Here is a 25872-nt window from a genome sequence, read left to right as displayed (position 1 = left end):
GTCATATAGGGCCTGGGCAGCTGAACTTCACGACCTTAGCCGTAAGAGTCAATTCGTTACTGATGCCCATAATGACTCTATGGTGTGCAACGCAATTATCTGTTTAGCTCTAGACAAAGAAGGGTAAGGATTTACTCTGTGAAAACCGCACACTGGCAGAAGTTATGCAAAAAGCATAATCTTTTGAAGTTTCTCAGGCAGCAGTTGACCAAACTGATGCATCAGGCAATATGGCAGTAGTGTCACACGGTGTGCCCTCTAGGATGACTGAAAGCTTACATGAGTAAGTGGCAGTAGCGGAGATAAACATGCAGGCCCAGCGCCTAGCAGACTGAGGCCGGACCAAGCAGCTGTGGCCACACAGCGCCAGCATCAGTGTTCTCTGTTTCTGCATTGTCCTTTCTGTTTTGTCCAACACAAACGTTTGGTGTACCCTAAGCACTGGGTTACTTGTAATGCTTGCCAGTCTCATTCACCAAAGGTCGCTCAGGATATGGACATGGATGTAAACTGTGTGATTCCAATGCTTGTGACTTCTTCCCAGTTGTTTATCAAGTTAAGTGTTTTTCATCAAGTACTATGGCTGCAGGTCAACATAGGTGCTGCAGTGAAGTTATTGAATTCTCATTCTCAAACCTATGTGAGTTTAGGATCACCACTGTTGACACTGGTCATGCAGAAGCTAGTCGGTTATAACAAACAGAACATTGTAATGTTGGGACAATTTATGGCATCTGCCTCTTATGCCTGCCTTATCTGAGACTGCAGATGTGTGCGCAAGTTGCGTTTATGTGTGTGTGTGTGTGTGTGTGTGTGTGTGTGTGTGTGTGTGCCTACTGTTGACAAAGGCCTTAATGGCCGAAAGCCTTAATTGTGTGAATCTTTTTATTGTGCCTATCGCGACTCAGCATCTCCGCTATATGGTGAGTAGCAACTTTCCTTCTCTGGTATTGTTACATTCCATCCTGGATTTTCCATTGTTTGATACAACAAGGTTATGCATTTGTAAACATAATGCCTTCAACAAATTAGTTGAATTGTGATTGCATCATAAAGTCATTCCCAATTGAATATGTCAACCTATGAGCCCAGGTCTTGTCATTTGTGGGAAATTTCAATCTTCTGTTTTAACATGAAGAACTGAGGCTCATAAAATACTGGGTAACACCTATAGTGCGGCACCTATTAGTGAAAGAATGTACAGAGAATGGTGTCAATGCTTCAAGAACAGTAATCTGACGTTGAAGGCTGGCATGGCGATGGAAGAGAGAAGGCGTTTGAAGCTACTGAAACCAACGGAAATGATCACAGGGCCTTCTTATCGAAAGCAAATGATGTGTTTGAACCATGCACTGAAAGACAAATGGCCACAATACAGTGATAGACATGAAAAGGTGATTTTTCAGCATGACAGTGCTCAACCCCATGACATAAAGCCCATCAAAATGCACTGGGAACAAAATGGGAGGTTCTACCCCACCCACCATATTCTCCAGACTTTGCTCCTCCCTAGTACCACTTTTTTCAATCAATGGCACATCACCTGGCTCATCGGCACCTCTGGTCATATGAACAAAAGCAACATTGGATTGATTCATGTATATCCTCAAAAGACACACAGTTCTTTTGCTCGAGGATTCATATGTTGCCCAAAAGATGAGAGAAAATAGGGGCCAGTGATGGCCAATACTATGAAGTGATTGGCATGCCTCATTAAGAAGCCTAACATAATCTTTTGTAGTTATTACTTTGTTCTATACATTCAAGGAGTACATATGGCCTGACATATGATGTACGAGTTTCGATCTTCTGCTTTTAATAAGACGGCACATGTGAGAACAACAAACACAATATGCCAGTGAGTATTGCACCAGTAGCTTACTTAATGTTATTCACCACCTACAGACAGGGTCTAAATATCTTTGGTCATACCAGAACAGCTGTGCCTATACCACAATATGTTAGTTTTCTATATTTGTTGTCTACTGTACCTAATCATGTACACTATTGTACTGTTTTTGTACCACATATGCACAGACATTCAATGTACACCTGTCCACATGTAGCAGTGATGTAGTAAAATGTGAAGTGAACTGAAGCTTAAAAAATGTAAGTAACTTTGTTTATGAAGTATAAGTAATGCGAGAGCTTGCAGACAATTAATGTATAAACTGATTTCACTATTTTGTGAATAAATTACAGGTGTTCGAAAATGATCCATCATTAAAACTGCTAGTTACATAGATAATAAACAGATTAAGCCCACTTGGAGCATATTTTCATCCTCAAAACACATCGAGGCTGTGGATACCCACAAAAATAAAATTTAAAAAGATTTCCAGTATTGGTTTTGCCACTCTTGGTGTCACTACCAATCAGAACACCATTTATGACTTTAAATTACTGAACAATGTGAGCTGGCTGCTAATTGATAAGTATCAGGTTCCAAATCAAAATGTTTGTGATTCAATCCTCAGTCAGTCATACCACATCCCCCCCACCTCTTGGAATGATCTGCCCTACAAAAAATGCCAAGCTGCACTGTTGTTTAGGGTTCATCTTACACTTTAGAACCTCTTATACCTGGATGGTCATTTCAAAGAGCACCTTGACATTCAAATACATCTTTACGTTAATGACAGCTTTAGTTAGTACAAACAGTGTGGAACAATTACTTATGTATGCTATACTTCTCACAGCACTCTAGGCTACAATCACACAATATAGTTCTTTCACAGAATACTTTCAGGAAGCTACTCATATTTTACGGAAGTTTCAGGCAGGATAATTTTCATCAGTGTATATTACTATGAACTTTATGAAAATGATATTCATCAGTAATTACAGTTCGAAAGGGATCTTACAATAATATAAATTAACAACTATGTCAGATATATGTGAATGATTTTCCTTTGGGTGGCTGTTCTCATATTTTTTAAATGAGTAACTCACAATACACAAAATATGAGTCTAACTACACCTCTTAAATCAGGAAATAAAACAAAGAATACAGAGTAATTCAACCTAAAAGCTTACAAGGAAAAAATTAAAGATTGGAGACAAGACCATTTACCTTACATTGGTATACGCAAAAACAAAACAGCATCTTTCCATCTGACAAAGAAATGCTGATGTCAATAAGCTCAGTGGATATTAAACCCTAAGAATTGCTCAATATTCAAAGGCAAAAATGCCCTTACAAGATGCTACTACCGTCCAAAAGTTAAGTACAACCAAGAACACAGAAAGTGAAAGGAGAAAAAGTGAGCAATCTAAAATGGGCATCAAGATTTGAACTGCGCGGTCTGCATAGCGAAAGAATGCTCCCTGCTTAAGTCAGACATGTGATCAAAGATAATAGTAAGCAGTGTATTAAGCTTTGAATCAGTTGTGTTTGTATTTTCATTGTGAGCAGAGTGTAGTTCCATGGTCAACTTGACAACATAAGACTAGGGGTATCAACAGGACTTTTATCCTGTGGAGTACAATCCTCAGATGCTTTGAAATGGGGTCGGGTACAGAAAACATCTCAGCGGTGTTCAGAGTACTAAAAAATGTAATTTCAAGGCTTAGTGACAGTTCCAATACATAGAGAAAATTTGTTGTTTTCCAGTACGTGGTCAATCATGCGCATTGTATTTCTTCCCGTTTTGCCCTATACCAAATTAAAATAATGTGTAAGAGCACATAGTCTTGGCAGTCCAATAAAATATATCTCACAAAGCTTTCATCCAAAGCCTTCTTCAGAAAAGCAAACACATACACATTCACACAGACAAGCGCACCTCATGAACACATGACTATAATCTGCTGCTTTTGTCCAATGTGACAGCTGCATTCTCATCTGAGCAGCCAGAGATAATGGTTATGCATGTGTGTGGTATCTTTGCTTGTGTGAATGTGTGTACACATTTTCTTTTCTGAAGAAGGCTTTGGCTGACAGCTAAATGTGCTGTGCCTGTCTGCAACTCAATGTGCCGCCTTTGTGGTCAGTAGCAATCTAACATTTTTCTGATATTGTTGATATTCCAACCTGGATTTCAATTGTTTGATATATCACAAAGCTGCAGAGGAGATAATGAATATATAAAACTGTACTTGTGCATCATGACAATCATAATTATATATTTCAATTTAATGTCACTACTGATTCACAGTAAAACTTACCATGTTCCCTCAGAACTTCAGTCAGGAAATTTGAATCCAATGCCTGAGATATTAATGTCTGGATGTAAACTTCAAAGCTGTTGTAGTATTTGGCTGTTTCTGTTATTGACTGTTCAACCAGTGATCTGGAATAGTTATTTCATATTTTAATTTCAGATTCTACAAGAAAATCTAGGCCAAGTCACAGCATACACAGTTCACTGAATTCATGTTTTAGGAAAGGTTTTTCATGCTATATAGGATTAAATATTAAATTAGAATGAACAGAATATGAGGATTGTGTCATACATAAGGCTTTTGTTAGAAAAGAATAATTTGTGTTTGCTCAAGACAGAACCATATTTCAGTTAAGTATATATTTGAAAGCAAATATGGCATAAAGTGAGCTTCAACCACAAGATGAATATCTCTCAGCTCAGATTTGAAATTCTGAGTTTTGTGGCTTATGTTTTGCTTTTCTGTGGGTAGTCATGTGAAACATGAAGCACCAGAATACTCCAAATATTTTGTGTACAATGGTTAAGGAAACGACACCCAAAGTGCAAAACATCAAGTGAGTGGCTGCTACAGTTCCTTCTGACATACCTATGTTATTAACTAACAATCCATTTAGGCAGTGTATGTGGTTGAGTATTAGTGTTAGAATTTCCACAATCTTGAACAAAAGGTTACACAAAACTTTGTAAACTTAGCAGAAATAGTTAAAGGCACAAAAATGTTAAACAAGCTTCACACTGAGCTAGTTATAAACTTAAATTCATTTTAAATTGTACAATAACAACAAAAATAAACAGGGAGTAAAATAATTTGTCAGGAGAGTTGACAAAAAGTCTGGTAATAACAAGATTTAAGATGGAGTTTAAAGGTCAAGTTACTAGAAGGAATCGGGAGCAGGAAAACGAGTACAATGTACAGTTGTTGGAGACAATGTTAGTTTCAGTTTCAAATCAGGGGATATCAAAGATGCGGGACTGTAATTAGACAAAACAATAAAGTAAATGTGTTAATTCAAGACCCAAAGAACTAATAATGGGTTCCAACTAATTGACAAAATGAAGGCTAAATTAAAATAGTCACAATATGTTATTTTTGTTGTGGTCTTCCGTCTGCAGACTGGTCTGATGCAGTTTCCATGCTACTCCATTTGAACCTGCTTAATGCAGAGCCTTGACCTCTCTCAACAATTTTTACCTTCCATACTTCCTCCCACTTCCAAATTCAAAATTCCTTGATGCCTCAAGATGTGTCCTATCAACTGATCCCTTATTTTAGTCACATTATGTCATAAATTTCTTTTTTCCTTGATTCAGTTGTGTGGATCCTCATTTATATTTGATCTTCCCATCCAAGTTTCAACATTCTTCGATAGAACTACATTTCTAAAATTTCTATTCTCTTCCTGTATGAACTGTTTGTTGGCCATGTGTCTGTTCCATATAAGATCACACTCCAGACAAACACCTTCAGAAAAGACTTCCTAACATTTACATTTATATTCAATGTTAACAAATTCCTCTTTTTCAGAAACATTTTTCTCACTATATTCAGTCTGCATTTCATGCCCAGTGTACGTCAGCATTGTCAGTTATTTTCCTGCTGAAATATTAGAATTCATCTACTACCTATTGTGTCCCATTTTCTAATTTAATTCCTTCAGCATTGGCTGTTTTAATCTGACTGCATTCCATTACCTTTGCTTTACTTTTGTTGATATTCATCTTATAGGATATTTTCCAGACACTATCCATTCTGTTCAACTGCTCTTTCAAGTCCTTTGCTGTTTCGTGTCACTACTTTGCAATCATAATTTATTAATGTGATGATTTAGTAGTATTCACACCTGCAAGCAACTGGCTTCTTTGGAACTGAAATTATTACATTCTTCAATGAAAGAAGGGAGAGGGTGAAACCCAGTGCCGGCTCATAGCCTATTCCTTGCGAATAGCACCATGGAGGCCACCAAGTTTAACATCCCCATCCAACAGACGGATCACCATCAACAGTGTCAAATGCCCTCACTTCATGAGATGCTGTAGAGAGGTTTGGTATTTAAACCAGGACATTAGCAGAAAATCTAGTGATCAGGTATTTTACGCCACAACCTCTCTTCCCCTTGCTGGCCAAGTACTGCCAGTGAAAAATTTTTCCACCATCAAGATTTGAACTGGCTTGTCACCAGGTGGAGCACCTCCGCAGAAGCATGCGTTAATGACCTCGGCCATCAAGACACATAAAACCTGGGGGGGGGGGGAGGGGGGGGGGGAGGGGGGGGGGGTGTATCTTGCCTATCTCATACATCAAGTACACTAGGTGGAATAGTTTTGTAACTGCTGTCTCACCTAAGAGTCACAATTCTGAGGGAATGATGCCTGCTCCCAGGGACTTGTTTCCACTTAGGTCTGTCAGTGCTCTGTCAAATTCTCCTTGCAGTAGTATTATCTCGTACCTCATCTCCACTTATTTCTTCTTCTTTTTCTATAACATTGTCAAGTTTGTTTCCCTAATATGGACTCTCTACATTATGCTGTAGCAGCTCACATGACCACCAGCAGGCAGTGAGCACCCACGGGCAGGGTGGGCAAATAGCTGATTTGAATGACTTGAGGTGTCCAGACTGTAGTGTAAGTGACCACACTACAGCACACGGCAGTGGACAGGCATGGCCAAGTGGCTAGCATATGCACAGGAAGTTTACAATAGGGCCACCTCATAGTTGGTCTACCCAATCTGCACCTGGCCACAAGCACACTGACGTGTGGCCAGCAGTGCCTTATAGTGCAGTGACGGACTGTATATATTCCTTTCCACTTTCAGCCTTCCCTTCTTTGCTGATTAGTGACTTGCTATCTTGGCTCTCGATGTTCATACAGTTGCTTTTCTTTTCTCCAAATATGTCTCAAATTTCTCTACAGGTGACATCTGTTTCCTGTAGTTATGAATGCTTCTACATCCTTGCATTTACTGTCTAGTCATTTCTGTTTAAGCATTTTGCACTTTCTGTCAATCACATTTTTAGACATCTGTCTTCACTTTCATTTGCTGCATTTTTATATGTTCTCCTCCTGACAGCTGAATTCATTTTATCTGTGTAACAGAGTGACTTCTATTAGGCTTTGTCTTTTTACTTACATAATCCTCTGCTGTCTTTCCCACTTTTTCTAACTATCCATTCACCTTCTATTGTATTACTTTCCCCTGTTCTTCTAACACTGCTTGGACATCTACATTCACTTTCACCTGCTTTATTTGCTGCATTTTTATATTTTTTTCCTTCTATCAATTAAATTAAATTTCACTCTGTTATCCACTTGACCTTCCCTATCTCATCTCTAAATACTCATTCATTTTCTATTGTATTCATTTCCCCTGTTTCCTCTTACATTGCTTAATGATCCCTCTGAAAGTCTCCACAACCTTTGCTTCTTTCAATTCATCCAAGTCCCATCTACTTAATTTACTATCTTTCAGCAATTCCTTTAGTCTTATTGCTTGGTCTTAATTTGTCCAATCTCAGTAGACTATGGACCAGGTCTAAAGTATCCACTACAACCATCACTGAACTTCCATATGCAGATAATAATGTAATTCTTGCCAACACTGAAGAAGATCTACAAGAAATCCTAAATGCATCTGATGAAGTATGCATGAGCATCATGCTAAGTCTTAATGTTCAGAAGATGCAGGTCCTACATCAACCTGAATCTAACTCTTATCACTGTACACCCAACAATCACAGTAAGGCAAAGTCCTGCAAAACATCGAACACTTTCCATACCTTGGCAGCCACCTTTCAGCAAATTTAAATATTGTTGCTGAAATCAAACACCACCTCCAATGTGCCAGTACAGCTTTTGGTCATCTTCAGGTACATGTACATCTTTGATACCCATAACATCAACATTAAAACCAAAGTATATATTTCACGAAACGTACCATATATGCTGCTGAGAAGGATACTAAGGGTGAAATAGCAAGATCAGTGCACTAACATCAGTGTTCTGGAAGAAGCGAACACTACTAGCATTGAAGACATCATCATCGAGCATCAACTCCATTGGATAGGCAACTTAGTTTGTACCTCTGAATCCTGTGTACCAAAACAAATAATGTATTCCCTGCTAAAGAATGCTCCATGAAAACTAGGAAGATCACAAAAATGGTACAAAGATGTATTAAAGGACAACATGAAAAGACGTCAAACTGAAACTGGTAACTGGAAAACTACTGCACTTAATCTTTCAGTATGGCATTGTAATGTTTGGGAAGGAATTCAGTGCTTCAAACAACTGAGGCAGAAAACAGAAACTAACAAGTGTAATGCTAGGAAACAATGGGAGTTCCTGAAGATAAGTAATATACTATGCATCCAGCAGAACAAATGTGTGTCAACAATGTGGAAAAATCTGTATCTCCAGGATTGGTTACTACACTCACTTAAGATCCCGTAGAATGTGAGTTCTGAAGAACATAATCATACTCATTAGTGAGAGAGAGGCCATCATTAGTCTCAATCTGTAGATAACCAATAAATTATGGTCAGAATTCACATATGCCCCAGGAAATGTCTGACAATTTAAATCCTGGTCTGAAATTTTCTGTCTTACCATTATGTAATCAATGTGGAACCTCATAAATTTGGTCAACACAGTTCAGAGGGGTAACAGTGATCTGGTGATACAAATGGGTTAAAACAACAGTCTAGAATGCAATAATATTTTATTAATGACCTGTTTTGATTTCTTGTAGAAGCCATCTTCAAAAAAATGACCACCATCTGGCTGCTGCTGACAGCTCTTCAGATACTTAAGTGGCAACACAATCATAGCAGTTTACAATGATGTTGCCATGTGATCATCCAAGAAGCCACCAGCAGCAGATAGTCCTCATTTTCTGAAGATGACTTCTGCATGAAGTCAAAACTGCTCATTATTAAGATATTTTTGTGATCTAGACTGTTATTTTAACCCAATCTATGACCTTCCAGTATACCCAGGTCTCTTCCCCACATAAAACCTTCTTTCATGATTCTTAAACCAGATGTTAGCTGGCCAGTGTGGCCGAGCGGTTCTACGTGCTTCAGTCCGGAAACGCGCGACCGCTACGGTCGCAGGTTCGAATCCTGCCTTGGGCATGGATGTGTGTGTGATGTCCTTAGGTTAGTTAGGTTTAAGTAGTTCTAAGTTCTAGGGGACTGATGACCTCAGATGTTAAGTCCCATAGTGCTCAGAGCCATTTGAACCAGGTGTTAGCTATGATTAAATTATTCCTTGTGCAATGTTCTACCAAATGACCTCCTGTTTCACTCCTTTCTCCCAATCAATGTCCTGCTATTGTTTTTCCTTCCCTTGGTTTTCCTACTACCGCATTCCAGTCACCCAACACAATTAAATTGTTGTCACCCTAAATTATATGAATAATTTCCTTTATCTCAGCAAGCATTATTTCAATTTCTTCATCATCTGCAGAGCTAGTTAGTTTATAAACATAAACTACTTTAGTGAGTGTTGGCTTCATGTCTATTTGGCTACAATAATCTGTAAATTGTGTTGTTCAAAGTAACTTACTTGCGTTCCTACTTTCTTATTCATTATTAGGCCTACTCCTGTAATATCCCTGTTTAATTTGATAAACCTGTACTGACATGATCAATAGTCCCGTTTTTCCTGCCACCACACATGGTTCTCACAAGATGTAAAAGAACTGAAAGATTAAGGAACAATTAAGTTTGGAAAATAAAAAGTGAGAGCAAAAATAGGCATTTGGAGCAAAGAGAAAGTGAATAAAAAGAATATATTTTCAAAAAGTAGAAGAAACTGACTGAGAAAAGGATAGAGAATATAGAAAATCAACAGCGAATGGATGAAAATAAAGTTATGGTACAGAATGGACATGTAAGAGCATGGCTCTGCAAGAGCATGGTGTTATTTAAGATTAGAAAGACACCATTAGTGAGCCAATTGCCAACTCTTAGAGCTCACAAGTGGTGGTGTAGTCAAGTTCAATCCTAATATGCTAATAATTAAAACATGGACACAATTCATGGACACAATTTGGTTTTATAAACAGTACTCTACAGCTTCAGCCCCTTACTTAGCTTGCATTTATCGCAAACCTCTCATCCAGCACAAAGTCTCAAGGGATTGGAAAAAAGTGCATGTAACTTATGTACACTGGGTTCAAATGCAGAGATATGTATACAGGCAGACTACGGCACTGCAGTCAGAAATGCCTACATAAAACAACAAGTGTCTGGTACAGTTGTTAGATCGGTTACTGCTGCTGCAATGGCAGGTTATCAAGATTTAAGTGACATGGTGATATAGTCGGCGCACAAGTGATATGACACAGCATCTCCAAGGTAGCAAGAAACTGGGGATTTTACCATATGGCCATTTCATGAGTGTACTGTGAATATCAGGAATCCAGTAAAACATTGCATGTCCGACATGGCTGCGGCCAGAAAAAGATGCTGCAAGAACTGAACCAATGATGACTGAAGAGAATCATTCAACTTGACAGAAGTGCACCCTTCCGCAAATTGCTGCAGATTTCAATGTTGGGCCATCAACAAGTGGCAGGGTGTGAACCATTGAACGAAACATTATCAATATGGGCTTTTGGAGCCAAAGGTCCACTCGAGTACCCTTGATTAATGCACGACACAAAGCTTTATGCCTCACCTGGACCCATCGACACCAACATTGGACTGTTGATGACTGGTCAGACGAGTCCCATTTTGAATTGTATCGAGTGGATGGACGTGCGCAGGTATGGAGATAACCTAATGAATCCATGGACCCTGCATGTCAGTAGGGGACTGTTCAAGCTGGTGGAGGCTCTGTAATGGTGTGAGGCACGTGCAGTTGGAGTGATATGGGACCCCTGATACATCTAGATATGACACTGACAGGTGACATGTGTGTAAGCATCCTGTCTGATCACCTGAATCCATTCATGTCCACTGTGCATTTTGATGGGCTTGGGCAATTCTAGCAAGACAATGCAGCACCCCACACATCCATAATTGCTACAGACTGGCTCCAAGAAACTTCTTCTGAGTTTAAACACTTCCGCTGGCCACCAAACTCCCCAGACATGAACATTATTGAGCATATCCAGGATGCCTTGCAATGTACTGTTCAGAAGAGATCTCCACCCCCTCACTCTGCAGCATTCATGGTGTCAATTAGCTCCAGTACCACGTCAGACATTTGTCAAGTTCATGCCATGCCGTATTGTGGCACTTCTGCATGCGCGTGTGGGCTCTACATGATATTATGCAGGTATACCAGTTTTTTTTATTCTTCAATGTATACAAGAAGGGTAAAAGAACAGACTCGCAAAACCACATACCAAAGTCCTTAACACTGATTTGCTGCAGAATTCTAGAACATATTCTCAGTCTGAATATAATAAATTTCCTACACACCAAAAAGCTTATTCCAATGAAACCATCACTCGTATGAAACTCAGCATATCATTTTCTTACATGATATATATATATACACACACTATGGATGAAGAGCAACAGGCAGTTTCCATATTTCTAGATTTCCGAAAAGCATTTGACATGGTACGACACTGAAGACTGTTAGCAAAGGTACAAGCATACGGAATAATTTCCTAAATATGTGAGTGACTCAAAGACCTCTTAATTAATAGAACTCAATAAGTTGTCCTCAATAGTGAGTATTCATCAAAGATAAGGGTATCATTGAGAATGGCCAGCGACATGTGATAGGACCACTATTATTTTCTATATAGATAAGTGATCTGGCAGACAGGCAGTTGTTTGCTGATTGAGATAAACTTACGCTGCAGTCTTCTTCTTCTTTGGCATGTTTATTTATGTATAAAATCTGATCCAGGAATTTTCCCTTGTGGAGGATTGTGTGTATAAGATCGTGTGTGAATTTAAAAGTTCTAAATTCACATATTTTAGTGTTCGTGTTGCCTCTGTATAACCTTTCATTGATTGTATCAAAACCATTTGTATTGTGATACATTGGGAAATTTCAAACATTCGCAAATGCCGTGATAAACTAGTACTGTTATCGTCAATTGTAGGCGTAAACTAAACTGTACTCTTTTAAAATTTTTGAGAATAGTAGGCCTATCCTCATTAAAAAAATTTTCTCTAATTTCATTTTACATTTATGTGAGAAATAGGTTAGTTTGAGAATTTTTGGACACTTATGAAACTACATTTTCATGAATTACTGGCATGAGTGTATTGGATATGTAATTTATTTCGTAGTAAATCAGTGTTTTCAGTTCACAGTTCAGCCAAAGGATATATCACTCCTGAATTTCATTGTACATCAATGCAATTAAATGTGAATTTTTGAGAATTGTCCTTTGCGTAATCTATGAGAATCAGTAGCAAATCAGTGTTTGTGATTTAGTTACTGTAGCAGATTTTCTAGCTAACATATTGTGTTACATCTAGTTTTCCTTTAAAGAGAAGTAGCCCTATATATTATATGCAATAATCATAAATTAACTTTATTTTCGGGTTTGCTAATTGCTGTGTTGTCCAAACACGACACAACCAGGCTAAAAGCACCACAGGCGCAAAAATGCGAGCTGGTGCCAGTGCAATAGAGACTCGCAACTTGTGTGAGTTCCACCAGTGCCATGGGTGGCGTTGAGAGTGAAAATATCTACTTCACTTTGGCCAATTGCCAGCAGAGTGCAATTCGCTAATGACTGGACGACATCAGACAGAAGCCTACTCGGAAGATAGAAAAGCAGCTCTTGCCCTCTTGGTTATAGATCATCATCCAGGGCTGACTTAGACAGGGAACATTGTTTAGTTAACACTTAGAAGTGAACAGAAAGTTATTGTAAATTGCATTTGCTATGTGCAGTGAAGTTTACCTACAATTATTTGCACTTAGCCACTGAGGGCCTTTTTTGTGTTACATTACAAGTAGTGTTGCAGAATTCGCATTTCAACTAGTCACAAAGATAAGCAAACCTTTTTAACTCATTTGTGTGACTCAGTTGCTAATTTGTTGGAGTGTTGTAGAACCTTCGTTCTCCTATCCTGTTACCTGACACTGGGGTATAGGTGTGTAATAGTCGAGGGAGAAACTGTCTTAGTGATATACTGCACCAGAAGCCATTTCACGAACCCACAAGCTCAGCCTACCGTAACTACAGTGGCAACTCCAGCTGCACAGCAGTAGCAATGAGGCCTTTAGAAAATTGGCAAAGAGGGTTTACAAATCTGGCGATGAGGTGGTGGCTTCCCAAGCCTGAAGCAGCATCACTTTTGCTTTGAATTTAAAGTGTTATTATTTGCTTTGTTTCTCCTAATCCAACACTGCAAATTAGTGACATTTTTTGTTCCAGTTGTGGGAGCACGTCATGTACATCACACCTTTTACTTTTGTGTCATTGCTATTGTCTAACTAGTTACGATGTCAACCCCACCCACTACCCAACTACAATTTATAATTCATCATCCCGTGACGCAACCGTAACCTATGTCTGCACCGACTACGGCTCCAAATCCACAGGATCTGCCGATTGCATCTGTTCCTACCAAACCACTATGTAATGTGGATGTCCAATCACCACAGGATCTTAATAAGTTCCTTCATTTTCAGACGCAGTGCTTCAGAAGCTGACTGAAATCATGATACAATTCATCACACATCTAGCCGCAGCTCAAACAGTAAGCAGCCACACCTTCAGCTTCCGTGCCACAGTCACTGCCACTGTATCGTGCCTTCGACAAAAATACAGAAGACTGTATGGAGTATACTGCACAATACAGTGTCCACCTAGTAGCCCACCAAATTGTCAGGTACTGTGACACAGGCTTACTTCCTCTCCATCGTTTGTGTATCAATGCATAGGACTCTTGCAAAACTCTTCTCTGTATCACGGCCTGAAGTTGTCCCCTTTGAGACATTAGTCAGTGCATTAAATAAATACTATGTAGACTGTAACAACATTGTGGCTGCCAGTTTTAAGATTTTTATTTAAAGAAGCAGCCAGGGGGGTGACTGAGTTACAAGAATTAACAAGGAAATGCAAGTACCGCTGTGTATGTGGACAATACAGCAGTGACTATATGATCAGGGATGCAATCACACAGAATGTGTCAGACAATAGGATCAGGTTCTGAAATATTCTGATCCTACTCTTGAGCAGGTATGGCAGATCACTGATTACCAAGACTCTTATGAGTTTGCTGTACACAGTTTTCACCAGTTTGGTGACATTTGTGCTGCAGAATGGCAAGGCAGAAACAGTTCTAGTGCTACGCGGTCTCATAAACAGCCACACTTAATGGCACACAAATGCCGTAACACATCAACATCTTAAGCACAAGCCACACTTTGCTCACCAACAGTGTGGTACAAAATCTTACCCCTGATGCTATATGACACGTAAATATGAACATTGCCCATCATGTCAAACCACTTGCTACTCCTGCCACTGAACTGGACATGTACAAAGTGTTTGCTCAAAAAGACAGATGTCCCCATGTCACAACATGAAACAATTGCACCCTGCTATCCAAGTGCATGGTATAACTTGCTCCCACAGAACAGTCGTGTGCAGTTATTCACAACACTATTTCCCCTGTTCAACATCTCTCTAATAAATTGTATGTACCTTTAGTGATTGCCGGGCATACAGTAAAACTTCAGTTAGATACAGGTGCATGAATTTCCTTGTTAAACTATGAAACTTATGAACTGTTAGGCAAACTGTGTCAATCTACAAATACACTTACAGTGTACAATGGCCAGAACATTCCAGTGATGGGAACACTTACCACTGCGGCCATGTATCAGAATCTGCAATAGAGAGTTTCCTTTCAAGTGTTACAAAGTAGACAATCAGTTATTATTTTTTGTCTTGACTTGCTTAGACTAAACACTGTGTGCTAGCTGCATTTCATTTCAATTCAAGTGACAGTGTTGCTAAGCTCTGTGACAAATTTCAAGAACTGTTTGCTCCTGCCACAGGCAAAGCCAATAACTTTGTAGTGCACTTTATGCTTAAAGACAATGTGCAGCCACACTTTTTCAAAGGATAAGCAGTGCCTATTGCACATCGTGAGCAGGTTGCAAAAGAATGGCTCACTTGCAAGAAAATGGCATAACTGCACCAATCTCTGCAAGTCAGTGGTCTTCCCCAGTTGTTTACGTTCGCAAACTATAAGGAAAAATTAGGATTTGTGCTTATTTCAAAGCCACTGCCAATCCTCAGACAGTTGTGCATACTTATCCACTGCCTTGCCCTGCTGAACCAATGGATCACTTAGGTGCACATTGCTATTTTTCGAAAATTGACCTTCACCATGTCTACTTTCAGATTCCTCTTGATGAATCTTTGCAAAATCCATTTGCCATCAATACACGTTTAGGACTTTTCGAGTTCCTTTTTTTGCCTTTTGGTAGTGCATCAACACCTGCATTTTCCAATGCTACCAAGAACAGCTGACTACTTCTGTGCCTTCATGTAAAAATTACCTGGACAATATTGTAGTTGCTGGCCGCACAGCAGAAGAACTTTTTGCCAACTTGTGCACTTTATTTCAAGTTTTGTCTGAGGCTGGACTCAAGTGTAATAAAGAAGTGTGTGTCTTTTTACAAATTCGAATTGAATATTTAGGTCATGTTATCAATTCTCGCAGTGTTCACCCGACACAGGCACATTTGCAAGCAATATGTGATCAAAAACTGCCTCCAAATGTCAAAGAATTGCAATCTGTCTTAGGGAAGCTCAATTATTACTTTCACTTCATCCCTAACACAGCACATATAGCGGCTCCCTTGCACTGCCTTCACTGCGAACATGTTCCTTTCGTTTGGTCCCAAGATTATGACACAGCCTTTCAGAAACTGAAAGTGTCTTTGCTCAATGAGTGTCTTTGCTCAATGATCAATGTTTGGCTCATTTCAGTCCAAACAAATCTGTCACAGACAATTCATCCTAAAAAATTGCTGCTGTTTTGTCATACCAGATAGGTTTGTCAGACAAACCTATTACCATCGTTTCCAAGCTTCTGAACAAAGCTCAGCATAACTATTCCCAAATAGAAAAGGAAGCTCTCACTATCATCTTTGGTGTGATTAAATTTCACCAGTGCTTATATGGACAAAAATTCTATTTGGTCATAGACCATAAGTCTTTGCAGTCACTCTTCAATCTGGTCAAACCAATTCCTATTTGTACTGCTCAGAAATTGCAACACTGGGCTCTTCTTCTCTCCCACTACCAGTGCAAGATCATTTATCGGCCCACTTCTAAGCACGCAAATGCAGACACTCTCTCACATCTATCTCATGGGCCTGATGCTGACTTCGACACTTGTGAAGCAGCATGCTTCCAAACTGATGCACAAGAAACTGACACTGTCGAACAGTTTCCCCTGGATTATTGCAAAGTAGCACAAGCCACTTCTTCTCCGATTCATTCATACCAGATGGCTTTCTTTTATCAAGCACATTGTAAGCTCCATTGTTAATTGATATTTTGCACATCCACATGATCTTTCCGTTGTCCACCGTGTCATTTTGCTTCACACAGAGTCAGGAAATTCACGTGTGGTGATACCAAAGGTGCTTCAACGACATGTGCACTCGGCTTATTGCATCAAGGTCATTGGGGTGTTGTCCAAACAAACAATTAGCACACAGACATTGCAAGTGGTTTGGCATGGACGCGCAAATAGAAAGGAGGTCTGAACTGTGTCAAGTATGTGTGAAACATCAGACTGCCCCTTCACAATGTTCTTTTGAGTGGCCCAAGGCAGAAGCGCTTGGCGGTGTGTGCACATAGACTTTGCTGGCCCTTACTGGAACACACGCTGGTTAATAATTGTTGATGCATATTGTAAATTCCCCTTTGTTGTTCCCATGTCATCAACATCTTGTTCCACTTTGCAAGCACTTTAGTCCATATTCTGCATCGAAGGTCTGCCTGAATTTCTTGTCATGGACAACGGACCACTATTTGTCTCCGCAGAATTTGAAGACTTCTGTACAGCGAACAGCATACACCATCTCACATCAGCACCATTACACCACAATCAGATGGTGAGGATCAATGTTTTGTTCACGCGTTCAAATAGCAAATGGACAAACTTAGCTTGCATCATCCACGCAAACAAGTCTTGCTTTGCTTCGTGTCCACTTATCACCCACAACAGCCCCTTGCCGACAGAATTGCTATTTGGGTGATGCCATCGCATGCTCTTCCATTTGCTCCACCCCCACGGCGGTCACCACCTACAGATAGCAGTCAGCCAGCATACAAGATTAGCCAACCTGTGTTTTACAGACTGTGATACCTGTACCAGAGGTACCTCAAGTACTATCCTCTCCTGCGGTTCCTGTCTCCTTTGCAGAAAGTACAGGATCTCATTACTCATCCTCTTGATTGCGAGTGGCATCCTGTACAGTGTGTTTGGGGCTAGGGAGGACTCGGTGCACTGTACTGATCCCCCTAACGAACAAGTTTGAAGTGCTGTCTTTCACTGAAATAGAAACTGTGCCATTGGGACTCATTTAACCTGTTTTGTCTCGTGACAGGAGGAGGCAAACGCAAAAGGGCAGGAGCCTATAAATCGCCCGCAGTTTGAATGTATGGCGAACGATGGTACCCCTTAGGGAAATGGCAGCAAGGGACATGAAAGTAGACCAGGTGCACACAGTGTGTATGCCTGGGGGCCTCATTCAACTTGTAGAAGAGGCTATTCTGGCAGCCACTGAGGGAACAGTGTGCAAACGCTTGCAGATTGTGGCGCACATTGGAAGAAATGATGCCTGTCGTCTGGGGTCTGAGGACATTCTTTGGTCGTACCAGCAACTGGCAGAGAAGGTTAAGAAGACCAGCCTTGTGTATGGACTTTCAACAAAGCTCACAATTTGCAGCACTGTCCCTAGAACTTGTCATAGCCCTTTGGTTCTGAGTCAAGTAGAAGGATTGGACCACAGACCTCGAAGGTTCTGTGACAAGCTAGGCTGAGACTTCCTGGCCTTGCACCATAGGGTTGAAAACTGTAGAGTTGCCCTAAATAGGTCAGGTGTGCACTGCACATCACAGGCTGCTACTATGGTAGCTGACTGTGTGTGGGGTGCACAAGAGGGTATTTTTCGATTAGACAACTCTTCATCCAATCCAGATAATGATAGCTGTAGGAAACCCAGAAGCGTCAGTGTAAGATTGAAAGAAATACCTCCCATAGGCGACAGTATTGAAATCCTAATGGTAAACTGCTGAAGCATTCACAACAAAGTGCCCGAGTTTAAAGGGCTCATGAAACGAAGTGATGCTCACATAATATTAGGTACAGAAAGCTGGTTGAAAGCTGAAATTGATGGAAGCGAGGTTTTTGGGGAAAATAGAAGTGTATATTGAAAGGATGGGCAATGGAAGTGGTGTATTGGCCACAGTAGACAAGAAACACAAATCTATCGAGATAAAAATTTAAGGTGCATGTGAGATTGTTTGGGCAAGACTCGGTATCAGGGGTGGGCATAAAACAACTGGATCCCTCTGACATCCACCAGACTCACCTCCTGATGTAACCGATCCTGTGAAACTTTACTAAATGCCTTCCCTGAAAACTACCTAGAACAGATAGTTAGTAATCCCACTCATTATGGAAATATAGTGTATCTAATGGCAACAAATAGACCTGAACTCTTTGAGGCTTTCAACATCGAAACTGGCATCAGTGACCATGATGTGGTTATGGCAACAATGATTAGCAAAGTACAAAGGACAACTAAAACCAGCAGAAAGATATATATGTTCAGTAAACTACATAAAAAATCAGTATTGTCATGTCTCAATCAGGAACTTGAAACTTTCAGCACAGGTCAGTAGCACACAGAGGAACTCTGGCCCAAGTTTAAAAGAATTGTTGACCATACACTGGATAGATATGTACCCATCAGAACACCATAATGGGAGGGAACCTCCATGGTATATGGTCACTGTAAAGAAACTGCTAAAGAAACAGAGTATGGCGTAATATGTGTAAAACAAAGCTTATGGCTATCAATAGAGAGATGCTGAATGAAATACATTTGGCTGTCAAGAGAGCAATGCGTAATGCCTTCAATGACTACCATTGCAGAATATCAAATGACATTTCACAAATTCCAAAGAAACTCTGGTCATATGTAAACACTGTTAGTGGCATGAAAGTTAGTGAATGATACAGGAACTGAAACTGAGGGTAGCAAAGCAAAAGCTAAAATTTTTCATTCAATTTTCAAATGTTCCTTTACAAAGGAGAACCTAGGATAACTGCACCAATTTAATCCTAATACCACTGAAAAGATGAATGAAATAGGTATTAGTGTCAGTGGTGTTGAGAAACAGCTGAAATCACTGAAACTGAACAAATATCCAGGCCCTGCAGGAATCCCTGTCAGATTCTAAACAGAATTTCCAGTTGAGTTAACCCTATTTTCCAACTACAGTCTATCATAGATCCCTCAAACAAAAAACAATGCCCACTTCTTGGAAAAAGGCACAGGTCATATGCATCTACAAGAAGGGTAGTAGAAGTGATCCACAAAACTACTGTCCAATATCATTAACATCGATTTGTTGTAGAATTTTAGAACATATTCTGAGCTCAAACATGATGAGGTATGTTGAACAGGATGAGCTCCTCAATGCCAACCAGCATGGATTTCAAAAACATCGATCATGTGAAACCCAACTTGCACTTTTCTCATGACAATGAAAGCTTTGGATCACGGCAATCAGGTAGGTGCAATATTTCTTAGTTTCCAAAAGTTATTTGACTTAATGCCACACTTACACTTATTGTCAAAAGTATGATCATTTGGGGTATCAAGTGAAATTTGTGACTGGATTGAGGACTCCTTAGTACGAAGGACACAGCATGTAATATTGGATGGAGAGTCATCATCAGATGTAGAAGTAACTTTGGGTGTGCATCAGAGAAGTGTGTTGGGATCCTAGCTGTTCATGTTGTATATTAATGACCTTGCAGACAGTATTAATAGTAAAATCAGGCTTTTTGCAGATGGTGCAGTTATCTAGAATGAAGTACTATCCGAAAGAAGCTCCATAAATATTCAGTCAGATCTTGATAAGATTTCAACGTGGTGCAGAGGTTGGCAACTTCCTCTAAATGTTCCTAAATGTAAAACTTTGCACTTCACAAAATGTAGTATCCTTTGACTATAATATAAATGAGTCACTGTTGGAATCGGCCAACTCATACAAATACCTGGGTGTAACACTTTGTAGGGATATGAAATGAAATGATCACATAGGTTCAGTCATGGGAAAGCAACTGGTAGACTTTGGCTTATTAGTAGAATACTGGTGAAGTGCAATCAGTCTACAAAGGAGGTTTCTTACAAATCACTTGTGTGACCGGTTCTATAATATTGCAGGATACCATCTGCCACACACCGCACTGTGGCTTGAGGAGTATGGATGCAGATGTAGATGTATTCTTTATGCTATTATCCTATAATCATTTCTATCTACTTCTTTTACCTTTTTCCTAACTTTTGTCAGAATAGCTCCTACCAAGTCCTGGAAGCTAGAGAAGATCTTTTGCTTAGTTTATGTGTATTTACCTCCTGACACCCTATAAACAGATGTTTCATACAGCATGTAATATGTCATATCTTACTGATTTAAACAATTAAACATTTTATCTTCCACTGAGTAAAAGTAACATATTAAAACGAACTTACGATGAAACAATTTTTACAAACAAAAAACATATGCTACTCACTGATGGTCATCACATATGCTGTTCTTCTGCAACTCAACAACTGTTTCAAAATTATTTTGCACTACAAATCGCACAGCAACTTGTTGGTAGATGTGCCTGTTTTGTGGACTCCAGCTTGTATACTGCAGTAAAAAAAGAAAAAAAGGAAATGATTCATCCTTCTGCACTTGCAAAAATACTGTCTACTCAGTTAATAATGGTACTTCAGTTATGAAAAGTAACACAAACAAACAAGCGAAATTTACAGACTCAAATTGCTTCTGATCTGATGCTGTTTTTCCATGTATATTAAAGCCAAGTTGTAATGTATATCTACTTTGTAGTGTGAATTCAAACAACACTAATCATTAAACTGATACCGAAAGAGGTCATGTTTTCTTTATAGTTGCAGGCAACAATTTAGACTGACAGTTTAATCCTAAAATTCACTTAATGTATGTAATTTCATATTTCTAAATGAATACATAGAATAAATTATTCCAAATTATACATCGTCACCATAAGAAATGCATACCATTTAAATAATCATTCTCAAATATTAGATATTTTGAATTTCAAGCTTTGGGTTTCAAATTCTCAGAGCAGGGAGGAGGAACAAGCAATAAGAAAATTAACTACCACCACACACACACACACACACACACACACACACACACACACACACAGATGTAAAGGAAGGGAACGAAACTAGCTTTTCGACTTATCTGACAGCTTCAAAGACATTTAAATCAAAATATATTGACATATTCACACTTTTTTACTTGATACTATTAGTACCCACATCATGTAATATTATGCATCATGCGAAATAAAGTAAGATGATGATGTGTCATATGACACAACACATGCCATCATGTTGTCCAATAGCGCATTTGTCATGTAACGCAATATGACACAATGTGGCATTAAAGTTTAGGATGCATGTATCTCCCTGCGATACTTCCTATTACAGATGCACCCCCTTTCTCAGAAACCTCCTATTGTAGATGCACCCCACTCTGTAGAAACACATAAATTTGTGTCTATTTGTTCTTACACTCACCATATATGTACCAGGTTGTGGGTCTAAAATGGCTCACTGTGCTGAAGAAGTAGGGTTAAATCACAAAAGGGTGCAAATATGTAAAAATGTTTTGGTTTAAATGTCTTTGAAGCTGCCACAGAAGTAAAAAAGCTATTTCCCTTCTTTTAGATTTCTAACTCTGCGCAAGACATATTCACCATTTTTTGTCCTATGAAAAGAGCATTTTTCATTCTGGTTCTCAACTTTTACTCTACCATAGTTTTGATATTAGATTGCCATCAATTGGCAACTTATGTACATTTCTGTTGATTCGTATGATGGCTGATCTTGTACAGGTTTTTTTACTGTCTTTTGAACCATGTTGCTTATATCGTGACAATGGATAAACCTTTCAATGGATAAATCTTTCACAAAACAACAGGATGGCAATTAATTAAATGTATTTGTTAACCTTCTTACAAAATTTGAACCGATTTCCATAAGTCTGTAACATAGAAGAAGTGGACACGTAAAAAAAGAGGTTTTTGCAAGTAAAATCAGAATGAAGCTACATTTCTGAAAACAACTTTTCAATTTTATCACAAAAATACACTTTTTAAGATAAAAAAAATTGTTTTGAATTTATTCGTATATCTATCATCGTGCAAAGTTTGAACCGATTCATATAAGTTTAATGTATTGAAGTGGCACACTTCTAAAACTCCTGAAAAACATTAAACCATTGTATCTTGACAACAGATAAAGATTATTGCAACAGATAAAGATTATTGGATAAAATAAAAATCGTTTTGACTTCATCCATTTATCTACCTTCATGTGAAGTTTGAGCTCATTTGTACAAGTTTAAAGTACAGAAGTACTGTACTTCAATAACCTCCCAGAAAAATGTGTCTTTTTGCATGTAAAATCCAAATGAAGCAAGATTTTTTCAAACATTAAAACTTATCTTAGACCAAGGTCTGATACACCAGCGTACCAAATTTGAACCATTAGTCTCACTACAGTCTGGAGTTATTTAAGGGTGACTGTTTCTGCACGCACAATCAAAATGTGGATGACTGTCTTTGCATGTAAAATGTTAATGAGGCACTCTGGTGCCATTAGCTGAACATTAATTTCAGCCCACTTACAATCTTTTACAAAAGGAAGTAATCCATTTGCACAACTTACCTGGGCACCAGCTCCGGTTTGTTGTTCAAGTCTTGCTTAATGTACTGTAAAACACCTATAGTAAGACAAATGTTCGAATTGCTACACAAATGGCTACTAGCCTGGGTAAACCACTTTCTAATACATGTTTCTAGCTCAAACAGGAGCCAAGCACAAAGATCCTCCCCTAAACTGGAATTCTGCACACAGCCTATTCAAAGTGCTGTAACAATATTTCAGAGTTGTTATACTGATTTGGTCACCTATCCTGAGTAAAATTTTTGTTGCTCCTGAAATAAATTGGATGCAGGATGTTTATAATATTGAACAGTTTTATTTACAGATGAGGGTTGACTGATAAGTAATGCCTCCACCTTCCTATCTCTTCAACAGTTGGCACCATTGGTATGCGGCAGGTACTGGCTTCTTCTATAGCCTCTTCTCTACACCCCCAGTTGGTAGGAAGCCTTAGCATTGAACGGTTGTGTTCTTACAGTGTAAAGCACATAACCCTGTGCAGACAGTCAGTCAATGTGATTTAGCAATGTGCAGTCATTGAATTCTTGACAGAAGAAGGTGTCACCCCAAAGGAGATTCATCAGAGAATGAAAGCCATTTATGGTGATTGTGTTGATGTGAGTATTGTGCGCCGTTGGGTGAGTAAGTTTAAAGATGTTGAGGTGGGAAAATCTGACCTGCATGACAAACAACGAGTTGGATGTCCTGTGACAGCAACCACAGAGTTTCACAAGCAAAATGTTGAGAGATTGATTTCGGATGATCGTCGCAACACTCAGAGACAAATTGCAAGTTCCCGATAATGAAAGACAGTCCGCGGGGACATCATAATGCTTCTGATGAAGACGTTGAGAGAACTGTGAGACTGTGGTTACGGAAACAGTGTGCCGACTTCTTCCCTGACGGCTTCAGAAAACTTGTTCGTCGGTGGCAAATATGTATCCAATTGTCTGGTGATTAAGTGGAAAAGTGAATATTGGTAATTAAACATCACAATCTAATGATTATTTCTGCATTTGATTTATTAAAATATTCCCATCCAAACCCAATTAAAGAAGGTGGAGGCATTACTTTTCATTCAACCCTCGTACAACACTGAGACCAGTAGTTGTGACTCCATGAGCAATTAAATTAATATTCAGTAGAGAATTGACATAGAGGAAACCATACTCAATAAAACAGAGATTCTGATACCAACAATTAGAACACATCATACATAGAATGTGTCCCAGGTGGTAATGATCTATAGAATCTATTCATGTTTCCCATACAGATCACCCTGTAACAACAGTACAGACTGCGTGGAAGACACATTTTTTAAACAAAATTTTTATTCATCGTTGGGAGCAATTACATTTCCTTGTCAGGCATGACTGACTTGGGCTGGTTGCTACAGGATACTTGCCAGATGCCAGCACCAATCTACATCTTGTTCACGTATCTGGGCAAACTCCACTAGCACAATCGGCGATATGACAAGGTGATGCATTGCCTAAGCAATGCTTACGAGGGTAACACTCCCGGAACAAGCGTTGGTAGAAGCAGCCCAGCAATCAAAGGGTAGGAAATGGTCATGTGAGGTCTGGGAGCAGACTGGGGAGTGTATTGGAGGCTATAGCTCTACCTTCCTTACCAGCTAGCTCTTCACCTGAATAGACACCCATTTCCTAACCTCTTGGACTCATGTACATTCACTTTCTCAGTGGCCTCCCTAGGCACTGATGTATCCCTTAATTGTTAGGAATAAGGCTGGAGAAATGAGTAGTTTTGCAATGGATACATTTGTTTTTATCCAATCATTCTTACAAACGAATCCCCAGAGATCCTGACCACGTTTTCATTGACCAACTTGCACAACTGTTGTCAGAAGTGGGATAGTTTGCACAGTTTGAACCAGTACTCAGACTATTCTCTTGTTCCAGATTGTTGCAGCATAAAAATCCTCAGCTGAGAGGTACTGTCTGCACATCATTTTAGCCTGCGGTTAAACTTGGTTGCTACAGTTAGTGCAACGGTTTGGGACCTGACTTTCCCATGAAATATTTTCCCTTCTGTTCCTGGCATTAGATGTGCTTATGTGCCTCAGACTGTGTGAATACACACATGGGTTGCAGTGCCACCTGTGCTGAGATGCGTTCAGTCACACTTGGCCCTTCCCTATGTCCCTGGCAGATTCTTAGAGCCAACCAATCATTGATACTATGCTGCCCAAGCTGCATGCCACACCGCCTCACCACCTGATGGATTGCAGCCTATGCCAATTGTCATTGATGCCAGAACTGGAAGGGACTTCATGCCATCGTCGGGTGTTGACATCACATTGCCTACCAGCTGTTCAATATGGGTCCTGAGTGTCACACCTGCTGTCAATTCGCTGCCGTTGCTACAGATGCCACTGGCACACCACACCATCACTGCAGCCACCACCACCATCTCCACATATCCACCATTGCCTCCACACATTGAAATTACTGTAAGTTTCATTAGCAATGTGCACTTGTCCTCTGCTGTCATCTTGCCATGAGCACCCTTTGAGTGTCATTGTGGACAGGAATAAATTTTGTTTTCTGTATTGACATCACCTTCCTCTGTAAAGGTATTTCAAGTGATCATTAAGTAACTGTCTTTCCCTGATTTGTAAACATGCCTGACTTACGTTCCTGACAAGAAGAAATACTGGAACTTGCTGCAGCAAATAGTCATGGATTCTGTTGCTTCTTTAAATCAAGAAATTAACAGACTCACTCTTAGA

The 25872-nt window shown here is 39.5% G+C and overlaps 1 protein-coding gene across 3 annotated transcripts in view; it reads right to left on the bottom strand.

Moving 5' to 3' along the window:
- Positions 1 to 25872, bottom strand: part of LOC124605480 — a 136674-nt gene that overhangs the window by 30056 nt on the left and 80746 nt on the right. For 2 of the 3 annotated variants that reach the window (XM_047137201.1, XM_047137199.1), the window contains 2 exons: positions 20930 to 21051; positions 4168 to 4292 (listed from right to left, as the gene is read on the bottom strand). In XM_047137201.1, the coding sequence (XP_046993157.1) occupies positions 4168 to 4292; positions 20930 to 21051 (247 nt within the window). Of the gene's footprint in view, positions 1 to 4167; positions 4293 to 20929; positions 21052 to 25872 lie in introns of those variants that run through there. The other variant, XR_006978650.1, reaches the window with a different exon arrangement.

The sequence above is a fragment of the Schistocerca americana genome, chromosome 3 (genome assembly GCF_021461395.2).
Source record: "Schistocerca americana isolate TAMUIC-IGC-003095 chromosome 3, iqSchAmer2.1, whole genome shotgun sequence".
Classification (NCBI taxonomy): Eukaryota; Metazoa; Arthropoda; class Insecta; order Orthoptera; family Acrididae; genus Schistocerca; species Schistocerca americana.
This window is presented reverse-complemented; position numbering and strand designations above follow the sequence as displayed.